Source organism: Ixodes scapularis, unplaced genomic scaffold (genome assembly GCF_016920785.2).
Source record: "Ixodes scapularis isolate PalLabHiFi unplaced genomic scaffold, ASM1692078v2 PGA_scaffold12__126_contigs__length_90152505, whole genome shotgun sequence".
NCBI classification, from domain to species: domain Eukaryota; kingdom Metazoa; phylum Arthropoda; class Arachnida; order Ixodida; family Ixodidae; genus Ixodes; species Ixodes scapularis.
In genome coordinates, this window is record NW_024609838.1 from 1,729,114 (window position 1) to 1,748,011 (window position 18,898).

The 18,898-nt window shown below is 45.3% G+C and overlaps 1 protein-coding gene across 1 annotated transcript in view; it reads left to right on the plus strand.

Moving 5' to 3' along the window:
- Window positions 1-2,981: 2,981 nt before the first annotated feature.
- Window positions 2,982-18,898, plus strand: part of LOC8035214 (pancreatic triacylglycerol lipase) — a 49,915-nt gene continuing 33,998 nt past the window's right edge. Inside the window, exon 1 of the mRNA XM_029975053.4 lies at window positions 2,982-3,162. Within this exon, the coding sequence (XP_029830913.2) occupies window positions 3,054-3,162 (109 nt within the window). The 5' untranslated portion in view covers window positions 2,982-3,053. The remainder of the gene's footprint in view (window positions 3,163-18,898) is intronic.

Consider the following 18,898-nt stretch of genomic DNA (forward strand, 5'->3'; position numbering starts at 1 on the left):
ACTGCCAAATAGCCGGGAGTAAAAAGGCAAGGAAAAAAAAAAACAAAACGAAAAAAAAAAAAAAAAAACGCGCAGAATCTTATGCGAGCGCTTGCAATGAAGACGGGGATTATATTTGTAGGGTGCCCAGATTTCAGAGTGTTTCCAACTGCTCTGTCAGGGTCACGTGGTTTTATTAGGCGTGTAGCTTTTTGGCAGCACCCCTGGCGAGACAAATCTAATACTTTTCGGTCGCGTTTTGGTTGTGCGTCATTGCGCGTTCTCACGTTGCTGAAGCTAAACTGGAAGACACATACTGACAGATGATTGTAGACGACCGTGGCTGGTGAATTATTAAACGCTGAAGTTCTGCTGTGTGCTGGATGTGAGCATCACATAATCGCGTCTTACGGGCGCACTCTCTCTTTTTTTTTTTCGTGGGGTATATCATACATTTTTATTGCTTCTTAGAATACAGTTCAAATATAAATCCTACTTACGCCAATACTGTCCTGTGCTTGGGACGCGACAGATTCCTCTGCATTTTTTATTAGAGAATTACGAAACCTGCACTAGAATCAGTTTATTTCGTCTATATGTACAGACGACAGGGGCATGGGCAAAAAGCCAACACATGTTGGCTTGACTGGGCCCCACCCCCGTTTTCTTGGCAGAGGCGGATAAGCAAATTGTAGGAAAATGAAAACAAAATCGTTAATTATATAGCAGGAAGACGAGTAAAAAAAAAACATAACAAAAAAACGTGTAGACACTTGTAACTGGGAAGTAGAACACTGATATCATGAGGCACAATACAAAAATAAGTGAGCTACAGAAACATATTTTTGATGGCACGAGGTGTTAGTGTTTCTATGGTGAAGTTGTTGCTCCTTAGATTGTTCAATAATGATGGGAGGTGGTGTCTCAACATCTGCGTTCCATAGTTTGTTCTGCTGTATGGTACCTTCCGGACATCCTCACTACGAGTAGAATAAAAATTTATACTTCGTGCTAGACCAGCGATCTCTTGAAATAAAGGATCGTTCAGTTTAATGCCCGCTGTGTATCTTAAAATTATTGTGTAGTCATACAGGTTGGTAACTGGAATGATATGCAGAGTCTTAAAAAGGGGTTGTGTATGAGAATCATATGGGGCATTGACGATACTCCGTATGGCCTTTTTCTGAGAGACATGAAGATTATTTATATTGGTTAATGTTGTGGTTCCCCAAACCAGATGACAATAATTTAGATGTGAAGAAAATAGAGAGTTGTATAAAAGGAGTTTAATTTTTACTGGGAGTTCGAAGCGAAACCTGTTAAAAATGCCAACGGCTTTTGAAAGCTTGCGAATGAGACCTTCAATGTGAATATCCCATGACAGATTTTCCTGAAAAATTACGCCTAGGGTTTTAGTACTAGGTACTAGTTCAATGATGGAGGGCCCCAGAACAAGGTTGTAGTCGAAAACCACAGACAGAGCGCGCCATCGCAAAATGAACGGAGTCTCTAGCTCCAGAAAAATAGACTTACAGTCTGTTCCTCTAACTCCAGTAATGTATAACTCATGTTGGATTTCGGCACTGCTTAAGTCACATATTACGTCGGTAACTACAATTCGACTTACCGAAGCAAACACATTTTCTATCGGTGCTTTTTTTTACTCTGTTCATATACCAACGTTTTTGAGAGCATTTTTTTTTATTTATTACGGGGGATTTCATCTCGAGTAACTCTTTTGATAATCCATTAACGAATTTTGGGCACATAATAATTTTTTTGCGGCCTCTCCATATTTGGTATATACGAATGGTTCAATAAATTTTGAGCTGCGACGACGAGGCTAAAGCTCTGATCGTCCGCAAGCGTCTTCGCTTCCCCCCCTCGCCGCGAGACGACGCAACGCACTCAGGGAAGCCATGTGCCCAGGAGGAGTCCGCCATTGCACATCGAACGGCCTTCGTGGTTTGAGTTGCCTCCTCTCTCAAATCTAGGCTCTCAGATTATTTGAACAGCAAGAGCCGTCATCTGGCGTCACGCGCCGGCGTTTCTCAGAACGTCCTCGCTTTTCGCCGCAGAAATGGCCGCGAGAGCTCTCCGCGAGGAGAGGGAAACTGGTGAGGTAATTACTCGCCGTTGCTGTGCCGTTTCCCCCGCTGAAAAATAAATAAATGAAGTAAAGAAGAAAGTGTCCTTAAGTGTTGCTTGTTGTTATAGTTGTTTGATCGGGGGAAATAAAAAAAAAAAAAAGAAAGAAAGACAAAGGCCACCGTGTGACCTTATTTGATGGCTATCTCTCCTCAGATTGGTTGGTTAGATGCTTTGCGATCGTCGGGTGAGTCTCCGAATCGTGTGCTTGGTTTCGTACGGAGATGAAAACGAAAGGAAGGGGGGAAAGAAGGTAGAGAGGGAAGCCAAGTGTTGCAAGGTTCGCAATTAGAATTTACAAGTAGCGGGAAGGCCGGAGAACCTGAGAGGAGCAGACGAACAGCGCGAGCGAGCGCGTCTCATTTTGGGCTGTGGCCGCATCGGCAGGAAATCGGAAAACCGTGAGTCACGGTTCGTTACCGTCATGGGTACCCGCGGAGGAGATCCTTCCCTCTGAGTCGGCGAGGGGGACGGCCAAGAAACAATAACAAGAACGATACCAGGAGAGCGAGAGTGGGAGAAAAAAAAGGAGAAAGCGGTGCCGGTCACGCTGACCAGTTTCGTTTCTCGGCTAGCAGACGATACGGGACGCTGTGTGCGGTTGCCCGTGCTCTTCCGGAAGGCGGCAAAGGAGGGACTCTGGTGGTGTTCCGGTAGGTGCTGAAGAGAGCTGAAGGAGGCACGCGCTGAACAGCTGGCAACCTGCTGAGCGTGAGCTACGTTCTTGCTTGTGAAAGTTGCTGAGTCCGGGACAGAGAAAGAGAGAGAAAGGGAGGTGACGCTGATGTTGGGAAGTCAGCTGATGAAGACCAGGCGGCGTCGCTGAAGTTGCTGAGTTCCGCGTGCTTGGGATTCTCAAAACTTGTGGAGTGTCATTTGCACTTTTTTCTTTCTTTTTGCGGATAGTTGTGGCTGTTTCGTGAACCATGGCCGGATTTAAGACTGGTGTTTGTGCGCTACTGCTGGCAACGTCGGTGTCGGTGGTTCGGGCTCAGGGGACGAGGGAGTTCGAGAAGCAGGTGGATTCTACGGAAAGTGAGTTTTTCTTGCACTATCTGTTTTTTTTTTTTTTTTTCGCTTGGGTGGCAGCGCTCAGCTATTGAAGGTGTGCTGACACGAAACCCCGAGCGTGGATTACCAGCACTTTTCTTTTTGAATTTTCACTCATTATTTTATTCCATTTCGATATCTCTAATTTTTTTTTGTCCAGAATGCAAATTCTTAGCAGAAGCGTTGATAATTTAACCACTTACGTAAGGGCATCCACATATTCTAAACATCAGGCGGACGTTTTGCCTAGATACAAACGAATAAGTTGAATTAAAATCCATTAGCTTCTCTCGAGGTTTAAATCAATCAATCGGTGAACAAGCTTTGTGATCTGCGTATGAACATTATCCGACATTTGACACGTAACGTTTATCACACGAATTTATTGCTGTGCTTATGGGCATATTTTTTATTTATTTAGTGCCGCATTTTGTAAAAGGTAAAATACAGTATAAAATCAGAACCAACAGCTACATACACTTGTTACCAAAGCAAGTCAATGTTTTTACTTCGCTGGTAAAACAACATCGGTATTTTTGAGAGCTGCATGACCGCATAATATTGTCAAAAGAAAAACAAAATAAAGATAGGCTAAGTGTATAGACGAACTGAACATTTCGAACATCACCTCACCATATCGGAACTTGCACGAAGGTGCAACGAAGCTATCATGTGCTACTTTCAACTTAATGCTGCATTGTTTGTAACAACAAGAACATCGTGTGGACAACAAACCTTTGACGGCATCATCTGTATCATGAACGGATTAGACAATGTCGTTCCATATCTCTTTCGTTTATTTATTTATTTTTTTTTCATCGTAACGGCGATTGTACGGTATTCCCACACAAAACGCCAGTGTTTCGAGGTGAAGCGAGTCACTCTAGGAAACATTGGCTCTCGAATAAAGCAGGAAGGAAGAACCGCATGGCAGTTCCGCGTGTTCCCGTTCGGGGCGCCCGCGCGTGGCACGGTATACGAAATCTGACCCAAAAGATTCCATCATTTTCCCTCTTGTCTCGCTATTTTTGCGTGCTTAAAGTCAATTTGTTAGTGTGGTACGACTCGTGTAACCCTCCTTGTGGTCGCTCATGAAAGCCTTTCGTAAAGGAAGGTGCCACGGCATCTACTCTGCCTAAAGCCCGGGTCGCACTGCCCACACATCATACGAATTACAGTGTGCAAACAGGAGTTACCGCAACACCCGTGCTTCGAGCGCCGCGTGTCCAAGTTATTTCCTTGCACTCATTTCCATGCGACATCCGAAGCACGAATCTCGCAATTACTTGCGTTCGAATCGGCTTGCAGACTGTCTTGCAGGCACGTAGCCAGGAGTTTGTTTCCGGGGGGGGGGGGGGGGGGGGGGGGGGAGATTTCGGTGAAATCCCGGGTCCCTAGCACCCCCCCCCCTCCCCCCCCCCCCCCCCCCCCCCCCCACCCACCCATAGCTACGTGCCTGCTGTCTTGTGTACGATGTATAAGCAGAGTGACAACGGCCATAGCCTCCTTTATGCTGACAAAACCCGGCAGATCGCCACGAGAAGCGGCCGCGCCGAAATTGAAAAGGTAGAGCGGCAGACAACGGATGAGAGGAGAGCCAGGTGACGGGCGCCCCGCTGCGGCGAGACGCCGAAACAGACTTCTCCCGAGTGATGGGATGTCCGCTCGTGCCGTTCCTCGCGCTGCCGCTTTTTTTTTCTCGTCGGGTTTGAAAACCGTGTTTCGGGTCCTCGCCGCTGCAAAAGCTGTGCGCTGACGTCCAGGTTTCCCGAGAAATGCTCTGTGCTACCAGATCCTCGCGTTCCAAATCTGCTCCTGGGCACCCTATGGCTCTGTGGTCGAACTGCCAGGCTTTGTAAGTATAAAGGAGGCGGACACACAGCTCTTACATCATACAGAGAACAGTCAGCAGGCTCTATTTTAGTCGTGTTCCTTCTCCGTATGACGTTACTAACTTTACTGAACTGTCCGCGAGGGTTATTTTATCTTCTGCGGAACCGTGCATCTTATCCTGTGACATTTTGCTCTTGGTGCGGGGACGTTTCTTTCACTGTGTTCGGGTCACATCGTATGTTTCTCATGAGGTTGGAGAATTTCACGTCCGGGTGTCCTATTTTCTTCAACATAAGCTTGCTTGAAGTCTGCTTTAACGACCGACACGAAACATCAATTCCGAAAAACACCGAATTCGTAGGAAAAAAAAAAAACTTAAAAAAAGGAAAATAAATTTTGAAAGCGCTGTGGCGTCGTCCGCTTCGCGCCAATGTTTCAATGTTTTGCTTATTTACTCACACGCTTACCAACAGCTCGGAAACGTTTAAAAAAATAATAATACACCACTAAAAAAAAACCAGTTGCAAAAATACACACGGTGAAATTTATACACCTACCAAAATTCTTATACATACCTAAATTCATACTCATACTTAAATTTACATACATACTTAAACTGCGTTTTTTTTTGTTTTTTTTAAACGGAAGTTTTGTGCAAAAAAGATTAAAACAAATTTCTGAACTCTGTGTTTCAAACATGCTCTACCCGCGAAATTGGTGAAAGGTTATGTTAAATGTCTAAATTAAAAAAGAAAGAAAGAAAGAAAGAAAATGTGCGCAAGGATATAATAATTTCTTCCGGAAGAACAACTGTTCGCCTGTTCATTTCGCTTTTAATACCGATACGATTTAGAAGTATTCGAGTCCCGCGAATCTTCCCAGGAGAAAGGGGAATTCTACATCTCTGCCTTGATTTCTTTCGTACAAACACCACAAAATCCGGTTTTTTTTTTTCTTTCTTTTTTTTGCTACACTAAAATTTGTAGCCGATCAACACCGTATATGTAGAAGCAAAATAAGCCCCGTAAAAATACCCTTGAATTCGAAGAAAAATAAACCCCGTAAACACGGAACCTTACTTATGACGAGACCAAGTAGCTGCGTTTGGTTATTAGAGCGCAAATTAAACCTTCGAACTAACCCAGGCGTTCAATTTATCTTACCTTAAGATCCCTTCCTGGAAAACAGCATTCCGGAAAGTATTTTATTTTATTTATTTATTAATTCTGCCAGCCCGTTTAAGGCCATAGCAGGAGGGAAGGATTGAAGTACAATTAGCATATTTTTTAAAGAAAGAGTGCAATAATGTTTGTGTACGCGTCCTCCTTTTGTAGACGCTTTGTAGCAGCTGTGCGTGGACGCTGCCGTAACCGACCTTCCGTTTTCGTTCACTCTTATTTCGGTCACTTCGCTGCATCATTACTGCAGCAGCACATGTTATTATAGTTTTAGATTCGGCTGTGTGCTTCTCAGCAGCATTGGGCCTTGTGGAGGCTCGTCAAAGTCCGCTTCATGCAGTGGCTTGGTATCTCGGTAAGATAAGAGAAGATCAGCCAAGGCGGCTGCAATCTGGTGCGTGTGCAAATCGTCTATACAGTACATTCAGCCTCACACCGTGATAAGTTTCTTTTGGTCAAGACTTGATCGATAAAGTACGGTTGATTTATAAAATTATTACGCACATTTTATAGATTGATACCTAAACAATGCACTATGCAGCAGGACGACTGTGCTACGTTAAAGACAACTCAGCACTAAAACAAATTATGTAGGGAATTCGCGATGGCAGAAATTCAGCCGATGGCAACGTCGTCATTGGGAAGCTGGTTTCGTAGATCTATGGCAGTGGTTCTCCACCATCGATGTTTTGCGGACTTTTTTGTGGATAGGCAAAGATGACGGAGGACCCCGTTCGCGGTGAGGGAAAGGGAAAGGTATAAATTAAGTATGATCATGACTTAATAAATGAATATAACTAAGGGCTAGTGTGTAGTAGACTTCTCTCGTTGACACACACACACACACAAACACGAGAAAACTCACCCGAAAATTGAAACGTTTCTTTTCAATCTGAAAAAAAAAAGAAGATAACTTTTATTGCCGAGCTTGACTGATGAGGCAGGGCTTCTCGGAATCCAAGAATGGCTTCATGGACCCTCATGTGAGAACCACTGATCTATGGTATGCGCAGAAAATGATCGTTTAAATATGTTTATTCGATCAGTAACCTGATTCACCCTTTTTGAACGATACAAGCGTTGAAAGCGGAAGGATTCTGGTTTTAGATATTCACACCTGTAAAGTTGTAGGAATTTATTATAAACAATCCCATGCGTTCAATTTAATAACAAAATAATAATAATATTAATAAACACCACCATCATCATCATGATCTTTATTTGAAGTGCCCAAAAACAACCACAGTGGTATTTTGCTCATTGGTGCACCTCCACAAGAACGCTGTAAGTAAGAAACCAACATGTGCATTACCACACTCAAAACACTAATACAAAAACAATACAGAACACGAAGGGGAAACTTAGTAAAATGCGAATTACTCACCAGGCGGCGGAACGCAGAGGCCGATACACAGATGTCGAGATCCGGAGTGGCAACACTGTTGAAAACAACCTCCCATCTATTGGACAAGAGTGAAAGAGATTATTTTTCTAGCGGATATTCATAAAATGTTTGTTTTGAGCTAGTCGGTTATTTGACATCGTGAGGTGCACTGTTCAAAAGGTCAAGCACAAGAAGAGAGCGGGCTCAGCGTTGAGTCCCATCCGTTTCTTGTTCTTCGTCCTTTTGCCCAGTTTGCGCTGTTTTCACCTCACTATACTAATAACTACTCACACATACTTCTAAATACTTGTCATAAATTTGGCATATTTCTTCCCCGAAAAAAACCACAACAGCAACAACAAACAAAACAAGTACTGAATTCCGAAAGGACACGCGTCACTTTCTCGATCCTGTTAAAGCTCAAGGCCAGCGCGAGAGACACCGTTTCTTTTTGGGGCGCCACCCGATCTTTGAGAAAGATAAATATATGCGCCGTTCATTCTCCAGAAACCTGCTCCTTATAACTCACGCAAAGATAAAAAAAAAGAAAAAAAAGAAAAAGAAACGAAAGCGAAATCCACGAGCGTTTGACCAATATCAATTCTAGAAGACAAGGCCGGGGCATCGCGCAGTATGACGTCACACAAGTGGATCTACGCATTGCCGCCTATATCTCGCGTCAGTATCGTTGACAGCGAGTCTTGCAGTGTCTCACAAGTGAGAGCGACGCTAGCAGGCGCCACTTGGGGGCGTGTCGGGAATCCACAAACGATGACGTCACGCGCAGGACTTCTCTTGCAGGTGGTACTGGTTCGACATCGCTGGAATTAATCTCAGTCTTCTGTCTACCCACCTCTTTGGGTCACGGTTAACTGTTATTGCCGCCTGATGGAAGTTGCCCCGGCGGAACTTTTATTGTATCAGGGGGCCGCGGGGCGGGGATCGCCTGAGGTTAACGAGTCTTTTTTTTAGGGCGTCGAAGCGAGGACGGGTGTGACTGGCCTCACTCAAACGCTACGTCTGGATTAAACGACTCTTTATTCGAAACTTGTAGCGACAGTAGGTACAATCTCTAACAATAAAAAAGGCCCGTTCGATGGGGTAGTTTCTGGCCGCTGCGCTGAATTCGAATCGTTGAGCCCCAGATTGCTCCTGGTGAATGAATAACTAAACCTTCGAATTCCACATTCTTCTCTAAATTAATGGGACCTCTAGTCAACGTGCGCTTTGCAGCGTCGCATAAACTGCCTCGGCGAATGGGTCTTTCTTATTGATGGACACTGCACATCGGTGTGTGAACGCGTATGGCTGATAGGAAACATACGCGCTCGCAAATATGGCATCTGGGCGACGCCATATTGCCACAGGTGTGGGTAGATCGTCTGGAGATCGAATGGAGCCAATCGGTCCAGCGCCAAAACAGACGAGTCTGACGCTTTGCGGCGTCTCTCTGTGAGCTTCAGCCGTTTGCCGCTTGGGGCGGGTCGGACATCTACCAGCGTCCGACCAGCGTTTAAGACTGTAGAGATTACCAAGCAAAGATTAAGTGAATGGTGGCAGAAATCGAGAGAAAACTAGGTATTTTCTTATCCACTGATGGCAAGGGGGTTTCATAGCCTCACTTTCTTTGCACTGCGGAGTGAATATAGATTTCACATTTAAATATTCTAAGCTTAAATGGTAAAACAAAATGGCTAGGTGGCGTAAGCTACCGCCCGATCCAAAGGGCTCAGCCGTATTCATCCATCCATCCATCCATCCAGCGATAACGTCATGCGCAGTCCTCACGTTCTCGGTGGCATTGCCCGAGCTCTTCTACGCCGTATCTGAAACTCAGAAAGTCGAATTTCAAGATGGTATCTAGCGCCGATAACGCACGATTTGGAACTCCCATAAAACCCCGTAAGAACGCCCACCCAAAATGAAGAGATAAATGGTGAAAAACATGGGATGGGATATCTTTAGGGATGCCATGGCAAAACTTTATAAAACTTATTAACGATAAACACTAGGACACCCGCTACAAACCAGCTGACTCGGGAACGGATATATCGCACATCGCGGTTACAGCAGATTCAAGTATCATGGCGCAATAAACACGCGGGAACCCGCTAGAAACTCGCCTGTCACGAGAATCGTCATCGCGAGCGCAGATATTGCGGACAAAAACGCGTTAATCCGCTGCAAACTTGCATGTCGCGTAAATGAATACCGCAGATCGCGGATGCAGCTGATTTCAACATACATACGGGAACAACTCGCGTGTTACGGGTAGCCGAGAAAAACGCGAAAACCCGATATGGAACTCACTTGTCAGACTTACCGGTACGGCAGATCGCGCAGTCGACGCAATATCCCGTCGGACATCGCGTGACGTCCGATGGGAATCGGGGGGTGGGCGATAATTCGGAATCTTTGTGTTAAAGACATTTAACCAGAAAATCGGGATGGGCGATCTCTCGGGGGAGAGCTTCGTTACAGAATTTAACGGAAGGCAACAAACTGGCGGCTGCCCCAACGCAGTCGAGGAAAGAGGTGTCGGTATTCTAAATATATATGGCTCTATATAGTCTGTTCCAGGTTAAAAAGCCAGGACAACCTTTTGCCTCAAAGCTGTTCACTCTTTCCACCTTAGCAGGGCGAATGCTGAAGAGGAGGCATGGAGCTGGACTCCCCTCTGCTCAATAAAACAAAAAATAACCGTCGATGGCAGCGTCGAGAAAAGTTCCACTCTAAACGCTGATAACGGGTCAGTTTAAAATGAGGAAAAAAAAAGGAATTTTTTTTTGATCACAATAACTTTTAGAACGGGGCGTCATTTAAAAATTTTAATCCGATCAATCGGCACCCTTTCATCGAATAATTAATCGGTCAATCGGTTTCGTTCACTCCCACGCATAATTGTTCAAAAAGTTCAAATTGCACGTTTGGCCTTTGCCGAATATATGTGATACGTGAGTGGCGCGACGTACAATTTCGAATTCTAAGTCAACCTTGAAGTGCATTTAATAACAGTAAAAATACACCCACTCTCCCAAAATATTACTCCAGCCGCAGAAGCAAATAGTTTCGTTAATACTCCCCGGAAATATTTATTGTTCACAACAGTCTCTCTTGACAAATCTCGCCTCTACAGTTTACTTTAGGTGGAGATATCACCTAAAGTTTGCCTTTATACAGGTGTACTCCTCCACGCCTGCCTACTGAAAGCGTTGAAATTTTTTTTTTTGTATGTCAAGATTTAATTGGTTAAAAAGTGAATCGCAATTAAGGCATTATTCGATTAATCGGTAGGTTAATCGATAAAGTGTCCAGCACTAATAATTTTGCGCATTGGCAGTGTTCAATACGTATATCGTTAGTGCGTTCTAAGTATCGAATAAATGTTACGCTTGACAATAATGTAACTAGGCGCGGTCTGAGAAGCACCCAGCCACTTTTCAATTGAGATTACGATGTTATTTTTTTATTTAAAGACAATATTAATTTTAGTTAAATAGAAAACAAAACGTTAGCACGACGCGAACCCTTTCATATAAGCGCATAGATCAGTGTTCGGCGGATGGGCGCGCTGGCGGTTCTTACCTCTATCCATCTTTTCACCTGAAAAAAAAAAAAAAGTTTAGTGCATTGTTCATACCCTGCGCGAAATATAGTTCTTACAACCTTTGGTTGTCGGAGGAAAAAGCGTTGCTCTCGGCATTTGAAACGTGTTCGTCTTGATAAGATAACGTAATGCCTAATCTAATCTACATATATCTCATTTCTCTACATATCGGGAGAAATTAGTAACGCTCCGCCAAAAGCCGAACTTATTATTTTTTTTTCTTGCTGCGGTTTTTAAGGTGAAAACTAGTATATTTAGTTGTTATCGCGATGATATTTAAGTGCTACCGCCGGCTTTGAACGTCACGTTGAGACGTGCCGATGCTTCCTTCCGTTGTACCTCAGCGTCGCTGGCTCATAATGTCGGAAGCTGTTGGAGTCCCTGGTTGTCAGACTCCTTCGCTGCATCCTTCAATGCCCATAGTCACCAGCTCTGAAATTTCTTTCGCTGATCTCCTGCTGATCGCCTGCTGATTGGGCGATGCCGCCTTGGCTCGCCCAGCGTATCGCCTTTGCTCCAATTGCAGCCAAATCATACTCTCATTCGTAATTTCACTACTTATATTTTATTTTTCCAGTTCTTTTTAAAAGGTGACATTGAAACCTGGCCGCGTTTTGTGCAGCTGATCGCGCGGTCGCTTGGAAGAAATATGGCGGTCGGATTACGCGATCGGCCAATCGCGACTGCCCATTGAATAAAGATGGCGGCCGGGTCATGCGTCCAACCACTGTTCACCACTGAATAAAGATTGCAACAAATCACGGCTCGTCATAAAAAAAGAAAAGACAAAAAGATGTCAACTTTGTTTGTTTTCTTTATTGCCGTGCTCTCGGCTCGAGCGGTCCCTCTAGGCTTTCGACGTCTTCAAAAGGCTGCCTTCCTTGTGAGAATGACTTTGACGCAGAAGGATTGAGAGCACCCTTCCATCAGCACAATAGCGTTTTGATTGATTCCGGGGTCCCGCACGCGCAGACGCTTACGTGCGCGCGCGCACGCACGGTAACGACAAGCAAATTACAGGTTGTCCATTCTCTGGCTCGCAGCATATTACTGACTCGCGCCAATCGAGTAATCTCTGAAGCGAAGACCAATTTCTATCGAAGACATATTTTACAGCGGTCAATCAGGCATACTGTATTTAAAGAGATAGGCTGCGACGGTACACTCCAATATTATACTAGAGCTATCCTTCGTTGTCGTTTCGTTTGTCATTAAAAAAAAAAAATTGTGGCGACACCCTTTTTATGACAGAAAGGCTGTCGGCTTATTTTTCTATTATTTTTGGTGCTCTGGTGAAATGGTGCTGAGGGATTTCTGAGGGTGATAATGGTGTGTGCCGCTTTCGAGGTGCGATTTCTAGCTAAGCAGTATAAGAGTCCGTAATAATAATCAAACCACCCACATTGTGCGTGCCGCACGCATCGTTGATCCTGCAGCGGTGCTGCTGCCTTGACCAGCGCATGGACAGGCGCGAACTTAGGTTTCTTGTAATTACCTGCGGGCTATGCTGCTTTCCAATGGCGATTTGTCGTTGGGCGTCGGTAAAACGTGGCGCTTTCGACGGAAAAGCAGTTTGCTCCGTTACCTTGAGTGCGTTTAGGCGATCCGCAGCGCAACAGACACGCTTTGAGAATACGAAGCGAATCGTTTGACGATGCCAGAACAGGCAGAAACGTAAACTCCGGTGTCGAGGTTCTAATGAACAAACGAGTAATCGACGCACACACACACTATCCCTTATTTTATGTACACGGAGAAACACAAGCACTAATTCGATGTCCACAAACCCGCACTTTATAGCCGTTTAGACTGTTGAAAATAACATACGATAGGTTACTATATCCGCGGCATGTGCTGATGAAGACGTTGATGCCATCTTGTTCACTTACTCCCGCAGACAGCATTCTTTCTGACGCCGTTCGCTGAATTGAATATGTCAAAATACGAAAATACGTCCAACACAATTAATGGTGGAATGACCTCGCATGACTACAGCGCGTATAATTGACGGTGGGGTTAACCATAGTCATTCACGCGTGACCCCTAACTTTGATGACGGTAGGAACAGAATCTGCAGGAAGCTCGCTATCCGCGCGCCGGCTCAACACAAAACCGTAGAACCGTACAACCAATAGTCACAAGTCGAAAATCAGAACCAGTCGTCCCGCTGCAAACCTTGAAGCGCGCATTATACCCGCCGTTCCCGACATCAGAGTTCCACGAGGCCTCATGCCGTTTACGCAAGACACCGACGTAGTGTTCACCATTTCCTTTCGCTACGTTTTTACTGTCTATTTCTTCGGTGATCTGTTATTAACTTATGGTTCTGTGATCGTCAACGGGCCTTGCTGTAGATTTCTTTTGGCTTTTCCTGCTTGGACCATTCCTTGGTCCGCAGTATGTGATAAATAAACTTCAGGTCGAGTCGTCGCCGCCCCTTGATAGCACCGACCAAGGATGCCGTATGACTGGAATCAACCGACCTTAGTTGGTGGCCACACGCTTACCGATCATTAGCTAATCCTGAGGATTTAATGGAAACAAAATTACGGAAAAGGCGGTTTTCGAGCCACTCCTTGCCAGAGTCGTTAATTAGCGAGGCTATTTTGGCCACGATCGAGCGTGTTGCAACACTGCTCGCGAAGGTCACACGATGGCCTTAGCTCGTGCCCGAACTCGTAATGCGTCGCGCGTATTCTTGTTCAAGTTTCGACGTCGCTTACGCGCGGTGTGGCCACTTGAGGTGATTTTCGGCTAGGTTTAGCGGTTCACCGATTTGTCAAGCGGGAGGAACTGCCGTTCAGAGGAAGGGCTGGGTTTTTAGTTGTCTACGAGCCAATTTATCGTTTATTTTTTTGTTTCTGTTTTTTCTGGCGGTTTAGAAAGGTTTTGAGTTTACATTTATAAATCCCAATACTTTATTTTTATGCTAAGTTAGAGTTATGCGGTCGTCACCTCTGCTTACTTTTAGAGGAATTGTAATCAGTGAAAGTGAAGCCTGGTCCATGTAGTTGTATTTGACTCCGTTGCGGAGGTTTGCGTCGAGGCACGACCGCGAGTTACCGACACAGGCGTGCGCAGTGGGGGAGGGGGGGCATCGTTTATTTGGCCATACAGCCGTGCACGCCTGTGGCCACCGAGATATTTGTATTTCGAATGAAGCGAAGCGAGGCAACATACTGAAGAAGTAGCTTGCGACTCGGCCTACGAAGCACGGATTTCGCGGGAAAAAAAATTGGGTTGTGTGTGTGTTTATACAGCCTAGAACTTGGTCTGCCTCACAGGGGCGACGAGTCTCCCAGCTGTAGATGAGCAATTTAGCCAGTGCGGCACAACCGCTAGCCTGGGGTCTTTAACGGGCATCACGCAGTAGTGATACACGACCGCACGCCGGTACGATGCTCATCCAGATCAAAACGGGCAGGGGTGGGGCTCGAACCCAGGATCCCTGGGTTCTGCAGCGCGAGCTTTCGCTCCACGTGCTCCGAGCTGGTGTGCGCTAGACCACTCGGCCACCGATCCCCCGGATTTCGCGGAAACTCAGCAGAGCAATGCAGTCAAACGCACGTGTCTGAACCCGCCTTCACGCTTGCGACACCATTGAGACAGTGGCGAACCTGGAAACATGCTTTTAACAAATTTGTGCGTTAATGTATGAATTCAGTTTACAAGTATGGTAGATAAAAAAAAAACAAAAAAAAAACACAATAGGCTCTTCACACGCACAGACAAAAAAGAAGAACATGAGGACATTCCAAACTTCGACGTTACTGGAAGTTCCAAGGTACGTTAGATGAATCAGATACCTGTACTGGAAAATATAAATGTTTGCAAAACGTGTGAATTTGGTCACGGAAGCTTTGCACTTCCACCAAATATTCCACTAAATATCGGAAGAATGGAGGGGTACGGCGACATATATGGTGAGACAACACACCTGATAACGCCTGGCAACGGTCAGATCACCCTGTGGTCCACGTTCTGCGCAAGGAAGTGATCCGAGTCAACAGCACAGCTTTCATGTAATGGTACTTTTCTTTATTAAATTGTTTCGTACGTAGGCTGATTTCAGCAATAGATAGCGTGTAAAAAAGTCACTCTTGCCCTGTGCCTGAAATGTAGCTGTTCTTCTGAATTCTTGCTGTGGTGTTAGAAATCCCCGATTACATCGCACTGCATCTTGATCTCATCTCCAGCGCACGCGAACTCCGTGCCGAGGAACAGAGAGAGGGGAGGAGACTAGAATGGGCGGGGACGTCAGAACGCTGAGCTCTGATTGGAAGGATTAGGGGGTAGACCTAAAGCTATGCTGAGCGCAAGTTCGTCTGCTTCTTGCACGGGGGTTGCGATGATACCAAAAAAAAACAACCAAGCTCTTATTGGCTGATTAAAAAAAACAAAAACATAGTTAGTAGACCGCAAGTTATCTAGTATTGAGCTCTACCCACTATTCTTCTAATTGAAGCCAATCAGAACTCGGAGTCGTTCTGACGTCATCGCTACCCCTGCGCAAAGAGCAGACGATTTGCTCTCCGTCTAGCCAAAAGCCGGACGCTGGCGTTCCGCGTTCTAAAGCGTTTGACGAGTGCAGGGGTGACAAAGGGAACTGATCATACGGTGAACCAGATATTCGCAGTTCTATATTAAAATGACTTCTTGCCATGATTGCATGTAAAGTCAAGCAACGTACAGCCCGCCCCCCCCCCCGCGCAAGCAACACAAACACACACACACACGCTCTCGCTCTGCTAAAGTGTAGAACGTTGTGGGGGGTTTTATGGGAAAGGCTACTCCTCCTCTTTTTATTTTTAACTCGCAAGATACTTTGTTTTACATCAAGTCCGACCTCAATCAGCGCTACGATTTGATGATGCCACCGCTCAAACTGCACCTAAAGTGCACCTTGGCGAAGTTCGTCCTCTTTGTGCGTTTTTCCATCACCGGCGAAATCAATCACGCAGAGTGTGATTGCAATCGGACTTCAGAGATAGAGAAAAAAAAAAATGTTTTTGAGCGAGGGACAGTGTATACAGAATTGCTCCATCATTTTCAAATTAAATTCATACCGATTCCGGAGCCAGTGAAATAACCCGCGAACGGGCGCATTGCGCAAAGGGCCTTTGTAACGGTTGCGCGTTCCAATCGCGAACGTGAAAGAGGGGCGCGAGGTGGGCACGGCCATCGAAGCGCGCATCGCCGCTCATTACTTCCGACGACGACTACCCATTAGCCCGGCCCGTTTACGCGCCGCCCCGCAGTGGCCCCCATAACACTCGCAAGCGATCGCGGACCTCCGGTAGACTTCGAAAAGCGCGTGTGCCGGTTGAAGAAAGAAAACATATTTATTTTTTTTATTTATTTTTACGTAACACACAGTCGAGACAGCGCCCCCCGCAAGACTCACGCCGGAGTTATCGAGCCTCTTTCGAGACACGCGCGTAATCCACGATCGCGTTGCCGCGTTTGTGACTTACCTATCGAGTTTGAAGGCTGTGTCTTCGAGCGTGCGCTTGTTTGTGTTTTTTGTTGTTGTTGTTGTGTTTACTACCATGTCTGAAAACTAGTTTCTCTCTGTGTCTCTTTCTCTCTCTCTCTCTTACGCCTGCTTGCCCTAGATTTTTGTTTTTCAAACTCAATCAATTGAGCGTTCGACCGTGCTCGCATCACTCAGGAGATCTCATTGCCTGCGTGCCTTTTATCTCCGGGGGTCGTGCCTTCTCAGAAGCCGGCGTCGTGTTTTCGTTTTGACTTCTACATTTTCGTTTCCACTTTTGTTTTTCTTTTAACTACTCGAGATAAGAAAACGCTACTGTAGCGTTTGTATTAAACGACGTGAGTCACGCGACCCATTTATGAGTGCTTCACTTTCGTTTTCTTCTTAACTAGTGAAAAGACTGGTTGTAATAAACGACATGACCCATTTATAAGTACACGATCCTACCTATCAAACTCCAATACGATTTTATTGTGAGCGGCAACAAAAACGCTTCGTGCCGTAACGGCCGTAAAGTACCACTCTCCTCGGGCCCTTTTTAATAATGGTCCAGCATTTCAATGTGGTTTCCGTGATGCTCCTATTGTTTGTTGTTTTCTTTAATTTATCGAAACCAGCGCACGAAGAGGGATTACTCCGCCGCGCCTTCTTCCCCGAATACATACAATGTTTCGTTAAGTTTGTTTGCTCACTAGTTTTTGTTAAGATGGAGGAGTGTATCGTCCATCATTCAGTCGCACAATAGTCCCTGACGGGTTGGGAGCGTCAGGGTGTGGATCTCGGATGGCCCTTCCTGTGCGCGCGCGGGTGCTCTGCCCTCGATAGTGCTTCCGCTACGCTTGCTTGCGTCGACATTTCCCTGCCTTTCCGAATCGGGTCAATTCAACTTTTATTTTGTTGGCGTCGTCGTTAGAAACCGGAAGGAAAATGCCTGCTTCATGGCAGCAGCTCGGACGCTGCTGCCATGGGCAGTGAAACGATGCCAGTGGAATTGGCAGCTCTCCTTTATCCCAGATGGTCTGGAAGTTACAAACCGACAAAAGCATCAAATGCATATAAAAAAATCAATGTGAAAATAGCAATCAATACTGTTCCCGGCAAATGTCCGTGACATCCCAAGTTTTTAAATCTGAGCTAGTTGGTACTGGTTTATTATTAAAAAAATTGCACACAAAAAACAGCAGCGGAATAAAGGGAGATTTGTACATAGAGGACTTAGCATAGTTTTGACAGCGAGACCTTTTATACACCTGCTATATAACATGGGCTGAAAAGATGTTTCAAAACAGCAAAAACAAGTGAAGAATCAGACACGTACAGTATGTATCACGTTACTAGTACTTCTACATATCTTTTTCGGTAAGGAGAAATATTTAGTTACTTTCTTTAGAAAAGAAACGAGTAACGTACTTAGTAACTCTTAAAGGGATACTGATTCGACACTTAAAATATACAGGAAACACCCAGAGATAACCATTTCGTCGTTTACCCTGAGACTGGTTTTTTTTTTTTTGAAGAGCAGAAGTAACAGAAGAAACAGACAGTAACAGGAAAAACAGACAGTAACAGGAAAAACAGACCTGTCTGTTTTTTCTGTTACTTCTGCTCTTCAAAAAAAAGAAAAAAACCCAGTCTCAGGGTAAACGACGAAAAGGTTGACTTCCACCAGCTAGCCTATACTTTGTCTCTTTACTCAGAGATAAGCCTCAATGGAATCAGATAAGCCTGTAATTGATAATCGCATAGTCATATTGCAAGTGGATGGCTGTATTTTTCGTTCTAAATGCCTGGATTTCGGCGAGCGCTTCAAAATCAGCCGTCGAAGAACGCGATGCATCTCGGGAGATCCGGCGCGGTCTTGACGTCATCATGCCTCGGAGGGCCAAGCGTACCGTAGTTATGAGTCTTGACACTTGGTGGCGTCAGCGTGTTACAATCTCGCATAGTCGAAGTACCCGAGGGCTGTAGGATATTGCGGAGCCGGCGGAGCGACTTCGAATGAATGGTCGCCGACCAGCGAGACGAGAGCGGTGGGTAGATGACATTAATAAGGACGAAGATGCCGCCACGTCGCTACATCACCAGGCCATGATGGCCGAGAAGGGATTCTGCCTAAAGTAGTATTTGTACGACCCGTCTGTCTTGTCTTCGTCGTCCGCAACAGCTAACAGAGCTTATTCACAAAACGATCTTATAGCAAAACCTAAAAAAAGTTACGTATTCAC